This window comes from Octopus bimaculoides, chromosome 25 (genome assembly GCF_046866305.1).
Source record: "Octopus bimaculoides isolate indiv1 chromosome 25, ASM4686630v1, whole genome shotgun sequence".
Lineage (NCBI taxonomy): Eukaryota > Metazoa > Mollusca > Cephalopoda > Octopoda > Octopodidae > Octopus > Octopus bimaculoides.
The window spans coordinates 16,723,875-16,730,756 of NC_142952.1; the positions used below are offsets into that span (position 1 = coordinate 16,723,875).

General features: G+C 39.1%; 1 protein-coding gene across 4 annotated transcripts in view; it reads left to right on the forward strand.

The window, feature by feature from the left end:
- LOC106869827 (regulatory-associated protein of mTOR-like) overlaps positions 1-6,882 on the forward strand; it is a 79,427-nt gene that overhangs the window by 52,882 nt on the left and 19,663 nt on the right. The window contains exons 21-24 of one of the 4 annotated variants that reach the window (XM_089341993.1): positions 279-379; positions 2,764-3,220; positions 3,992-4,205; positions 6,832-6,882. The exon at positions 6,832-6,882 is cut by the window's right edge and continues 64 nt beyond it. In XM_089341993.1, the coding sequence (XP_089198119.1) occupies positions 279-379; positions 2,764-3,220; positions 3,992-4,205; positions 6,832-6,882 (823 nt within the window). The remainder of the gene's footprint in view (positions 1-278; positions 380-2,763; positions 3,221-3,991; positions 4,206-6,831) is intronic. The other 3 variants (XM_089341994.1, XM_089341995.1, XM_089341996.1) reach the window with 3 other exon arrangements.

The following is a 6,882-nucleotide window of genomic DNA, read 5'->3' on the forward strand; positions in this document are numbered from 1 at the left end:
CCTGCCTCCTGCTTCTGCTTGCATTAAGTACTGCTGCTGCTGCTGCTACTAGCACTACTACCAACAACATCAACCTTAAATCTTTAACGATCACTACATATTCTCAAATTCTTTTTGCTACTACTACTACTACTAAGCACACCATTAATACTAACATTACTTCACAAACTACTACTACTACTACTACTACTACTAACCCAACAAAAGGCAGTTGACGAGCGCTTAGCAGTTAAGTGAGGATCCTGTAGGCTGTGATTTGATAAATTTGTTTGTTTCAGGCTACAGAGCCGTTGACTAAAAATCACTTCTCTTCTAATTCCTGCCAGTCCGCACCATCAAGTCCACCCGGTCGTGGCTCCAACTTTGCTGCAATGAGGAAGTAAGTAGTCTTGTTGTTGCTGTTTTTCATTTCATTTTTCTAATATTCATTTTTATTTACTTTTTTTATTGTTATTCAAGGTGCATGACTAAGTGGGCTCTAATCATGAAGTAATGAGTTCAGTTCCTGGACTGAGCCATGTGTTGTGTTCTTGAGCAAGACACTTTATTTCACGTTGCTCCAGTTTCACTCAGCTGTAGAAATGAATTGTGACGTCACTGGTGCCAAGCTGTATTGGTAGTGTGGAGTGGGGAGGCTGCTTTGCATGGGCAACTGCTGGTCTTCCATAAACAACCTTACCCGGACTTGTGCCACAGAGGGGAACTTTCTAGGTGCAATCCCATGGTCATTCATGACCGAAGGAGGGGCTATGCTCAAACTGGACCTGATCTTGAATGCTTGTAGCAGACTGGAGGACTTTGCTAAAGACACCCAAGGACCAGGTGGGGGTGTTAAATTGAGTGACAGATTAAGTCTGTCTTTCAAATTGGTCATGGTGGGATTTGGACTTGGAATACAAAGAGATAGAACAAATACCATAAGCAACTCTCTAGTGATTCCACCAGAACACAGTCTTTGATGGGACTTCATTTACTGAGAAGGTGAAAGGCAATGTTAAGTTTGGCAGGATTTGAACCCAGAATTGCAAGAAGCTGGAATAAATACCACATGGCATTTTTGTTCAGTGTTCTAAGAACTCTGCCACTTTGCTGCTTATTTCTGACATACATGAGTGGAAGTTGAACATTGGAACAAGTACAGTACAGTTTAGATTTCAAGATTGTTCTGCAGAGATGGTCAAATTAGATATGCATCCTTTATGTGTGTGTGTGTGTGTGTGTGTGTGTGTGTGTGTGTGTGAAAGAGATAGAGGTAAGGAGTGGAGTTTCCATCTGTTGATTATCCTCTCCAGGCTATTCGGATTCACTCATCTTTCTGTTACTTGAATCAATGAAGATGTCTCAATGTCTTAAATGCTCTTTATACCAGAAAATTCTGTTAAAAAAAACAGAAACAAAAGAACATACATTGTCCAGTCTATGCCAGCATGGAACATGGATGTTAAATGATGATGATGATACATTGAGCAAACACAGCCACATGTTTATGTAGAAAGTAGATACACAGTTATGTGGTCAGCAAGTTTGTTTTACAATCACATGCATCACATTGCATAGCACTTTACTCAAGAATCTTCTGTCATTGTCTTAAGCAGTTCAAGACTTCAAACTCACTGTCAGTGCTATTCTTTACTTTTGTTAAAGAATAATAAAAGTACACTCTACAAAAAGTATTCTGTAATCCTTCAGTTTAATGTCAGACATTTTTTTTTATTGTAACTCAACATAAAAGGAAACATTAATATCTCTGTCTGTCTGTCTACACACACACATACACATACACACGTATATATGCAATAGAAGCTGTTTATTGAGATTGTATTTGGTTGGAACCATTTAGATAACATTTGTTCCTTTCAATACAATACTGAATACAATGTCAAAAAAAAAAAATAAAATGCAATGTCTACTGGTTAGCTTCAGTATTTTCTTTTATTTCAAGGTATAATTCTGCACAAATATTTGAGGACACATTTTACTCATATGAACAAAATTAGATAATTAGAAAAAATGCTTATTTTGCAATTATTTTGATAAAGAAATGAAATGTTCAAATGATTAAATATAAAATTCCTATATTGTGGTTTAAATATCTGCTGAATGTATATCATTGTCACAGAACAGTTTATTGCAAGCTGGTTATCCTATTTCAGTTTCCACAAGTTGTATCACATGGACCGGGATTTCTCCTCTTTTGAAAATAACTGCCTTATTGTATATAACTGTAGATCTTATGAGAACACCAAAGATGGTAATAGGATATTAATGCAAGGTATTCTTCCACAGAAAATCCTTCATCTAAATTAATAGCTATGGATTGTCATTATGTCAGTGATTTCTTTTCAGATTCATTTTTGTGAGATAAAATTGTTGCAATATTAGAATATCTTTGAATTTTTGATTAACGAAATATTCAAATGTCAGTTGTCAAAACAATTGCTAAATCCACCCGTCTCCAATTTATTCCATTTATAAGTTGTTTGTAATTGTCTCAGTAGTGTTGTTTCTTAAAAAAACCCCAACCCAATCCATCATGCTGAAAATAGGTAGAAAGCAACGGATTACATAGTAATATTTTGGAATATTTGAAACCTGAAAGCCATATTTCTCAGACATTTTGTGGAAAAAAAAATTAATTTTTAATTTGGTATATATGCAAATTAATTTTGAAAATTTGTTTTCAATTTCTGAAGATTTTGAATGTTCGATTTAAAAGGAAAAGAATAATTTGAACCAATTTTCTAAATAAAATATGTTTTTCAGTCATTCAGCAGATGTGCCGGATTCAAAATCTGATATGAAAGTTGACCAAAACAATGAAAAGCGGCCTCGTAGCCAAAATTCTGAAAGCTCAACGGAAGGTAGAAGGGAAATAACGAGTCCAAATAAGAAGAGCTCATCATCATCTCAGACTAAGGACTCAGGACTCAACAAAGGTGCAAATATGTCAAATGTCATGACCAGTTCCCAGGAACTTCGGCGCCAACAGCAAGGAACGTTATCTGCTGGCTCAACAACTCATCGACGAGACAACTCTGGTGAGCGGAATCGGCGCAGTCCATCACACAGTGATACTAACGGCACGGAAAGTGATTCAGCCAAGTCATCAAAGCGTGGCTCTCGTAATCGCCCAGCATCTCCTGCAAATCAACTAATCCCTTATTCAGCTCAGTTTCTACCAACACGGAAAATGTTTGATAAAGGGCCAGGACATGTAAGTGTAAGCTGTCTCTTCTTGTATTGATCTGTCATATATAGCTTGAACTGTGAGTTTAAAAATGGTAGTGGTGGTAGTAATTTATTTGATTAGACAGAATTTATAGTTGACTGGGGAAAATGTGATGTCCATGTTCTTCATTAATATCACTTTATGTCTTTCCATGCTGGCATGGGTTAGATGGAACTGTTTCTGTATTTCATCTCTGAATCTTCAGCACAATCTTGCCATTTACTGTAACCCTTTGTCGTCTGATGCACACACAGTGACAGAAATCTGCTAGCCTTTGTTATTATTGCATATAGCATGTGTTTTGTTATGGTTTATATGACTCATTAACCACTTTACAACATGGAGTTCATCTTTATCTTACCCTTAGAGGTTTACTGTAATAGAACTAAAAGAGATGTCTCTACACTGTTATCACTCTTACTACTGAGAATATTATGGCATATACCACTGAGCGTGTAACTGATTCTGCTAGAAATAGAAGACAAACCTCTGTAAATTATACCCTTACTGTCTTAAATGAAGAAAAATATATTGGATCGTATAATATTATATGCAAACAGATGGGATGGTCCAAGGTAGTATACCTTTGGTCATAGATAGGTCTGGTCACTCAAGATATAAGATACTATCATCACCAAGAATAACAAAATCTTCAGAATTATTAGAGTTTGATGTGAGATGGTAATATTCATGCCTTTCTCAAAAGAGATTTGTTTGTTAGTGATTGTTATGGACGGTATGAGACGGTTTTTCTCCTGCTAGGTTGATGATAAAAAAGATGAACCCGGGAATAAGGAGTTTAAAGAACCATTGGTCACAACCCAATTCTTCAAGTGGAGCAGCAAGTATTTTGCGCAACCATTGAAACCTGGAGATGAAGGTGACCCCGAAAGCAAGTTGTCAATGGAACGGGATTACCGATTCCAGCGCAATGCTACAGTCAGGAATGAAGCTAAAGTGGAACAGTTCAAAGCTGGTGAGTTTCAATCCTTTTCCCATTCTTCCTCCTCTCCTGCCTCCCCTCTCTTCTCTCTCCTCCTTCTCCTCTCTTCTCTCTCCTCCTTCCCCTCTCTTCTCTCTCTCCTCCTTCTCCTCTCCCTCTTCTTCTTTACCTCCGTTGTCTTCTCCATCTCTTCCTCCTTTTTCTTCCCCACTTTCTTTTCCCTTCCTCATCTGTCTCCTCCTTTGCATCTCTTCATTCTACCCTTCTCACTTTTCTCTTCCTCATCTTCATTTTCTTCTTTTTTATCTTCTCAACTGAGACAAACTTAGACATATAGCTTAAGTATACGGCAGAGTGTTGGATAAAGTGCTTTGTGGTGTTTAGTTACAAATAACCCTTTTGACCAACTTTACTTTCCATCTGTCCAAGATTGATAAAATAGGTAATAGTCAAAAACTGGGGTTGATTTTATCTACTATACAGAGTGGTAGTGAAAGTAATATTGCTGTAGTGTACAAAAGTTCAAATCTTGTTATATCTGTTATTGCATTGTGATCTTTGATGAAACATCATCATCACCATTGTTTAACGTCCGCTTTCCATGCTGGCATGGGTTGAATGGTTTGACTGAGGGCTGGTGAGCCAGAAGGCTGCACCAGGCTTCAATCTGATCTAGCAAAGTTTCTACAGCTGGATGCCCTTCCTAACACCAACCACTCTGAGAGTGTAGTGGGTGCTTTTTACATGCCACCAGCATGAGGGCCAGTCAGGCGGTACTGGCATCGGCCATGTTCAAATGGTGCTTTTTATGTACCACTGGCACAGGAGCCAGTCGGGCAGCACTGGCAACGACCATGCTCGAGTGGTGTTTTCTGTGCCACCGGTACAGGAGCCTGTCAGACGACACTGGCAACAATCACACTCGAATGGTGCTTTTTACATGCCTCTGGCACGGGAGCCAGTCAAGCGGCACTGGCAATGATCAAGCTTGAATGGTGCTTTTAACATGCCACTGGCATGGGTGCCAATCAGGCGTTACTGTCATCAGCCACGACAATAACTTCACTTGACTCAACAGGTCTTTGCAAGCACTGTTTATTGCCCAATGATTGAAGGGTACTCTTAAATGGGCTGGTTATGCTGCACTGGCATTGGCCACGGTTGTGGTCTCACTTGGCTTGCCGGGTCTTCTCAAGCACATTATATCTCCAAAGGTCATGATCACTTGTCATTGCCTCTGTGAGGCCCAATGTTTGAAGTTCGTGCTTCACCACCTCCTCCCAGGTCTTCCTGGGTCTACCTCTTCCACAGGTTCCCTCTACTGCTAGAGTGACACTTTTTACACTGCTGTCCTCATCTATTCCGCTACACATGACCATACCAGCGCAGTTGTCTCTCTTGCACACCACATATAATGCTTCTTATGTCCAACTTTTCTCTCAGGACACTTACACGCTGTCGTGTATGCACACTGACATTACACATTCGGCGGAGCATACTGGCTTCATTCCTTGCAAGCTTACGCATGTCCTCAGCAGTCACGGCCCATGTCTCACTGCTGTGAAGCATGGCTGTTTGCATACATGCATTATACAGTTTACCTTTTACTCTGAACGAGAGGCCCTTTGTCACCAGCAGAGGTAGGAGTTCTCTGAACTTTGCCCGGGCTATTCTTATTTTTGCAGCTACACTTTCAGCGCACCCTCCCCCGCTACTGGCTTGGTCACCTAGGTAATGGAACCTATCAACTACTCCTAGTTTTTCTCCCTGGAATGTGGCAGAAGTTGTTCTCTGCACATTTTCAGTGTTTATTGCAACCTGTGCATCTGCCACATACAAAATCTATCTTCCCAGTTAGCCTTCCTTTCATATTGCTACACCTCTTATATGTCCATAGCTTACACTGGGTACATCTTATGGAGTTTCTACCTATGCCTTTTCTACAGATCAAGCAAGGCCATCTACCTGAAAGCATTTGTGGTTTGTCTGCCTTCCTACTCATTAAGACTTTAGTTTTTGCTATGTTGACTCTAAGTCCCTTTGATTCTAGATCTTGCTTCCACACCATTGAGAATTGAAATAATGTAATACCAGCATTAATTTGTGCTTCCAGGTAAAGCCTATAGTTCAGTATGGCTGGATGATAATAGGTGTCATTCTTGTTTGCATGAGAGAGGTTAACAACAGTTGCATGTCCAATTGGACTTGGTTAACCATATTTTCATGCTTGTATCTTGATGTTTAGTCCGTGGTTAACCCTTTAAGTATTCAGATTGCTCTTGTCAAATGTAATACTAATTTATTCACATTGTTTTGAATTCATCATTCATTATCTCATAGCTTCAAGATTTTGATGATGTGATTATTTATTTTGAGAATGACATTGTAAGGTAGGTATGAGAGACCAGATATGGTTGGTTTGAACATAAAACAGGGAGAATATTTAGGCTGGATTAAATGCTAAAGGGTTAAACCACTGTTTTTTGGCAGCTTAGAATGTTGATTGACTCCTCCAGTTTCTCTTCCATTGAAGTAGTTATCAAGGATTATTTATCTCTGATCATCCATATTACTGAAATGGAGTATTACTACTTGGTATTTGTTTGTTTCATGTTGTCATAGGAACGTTTCACTGTTCTTCATTTGAACCATGTTTCAGGCCACAATCGGTTTGATGATCAAATATTCGTCAATAAGAACTCAGGAAGTC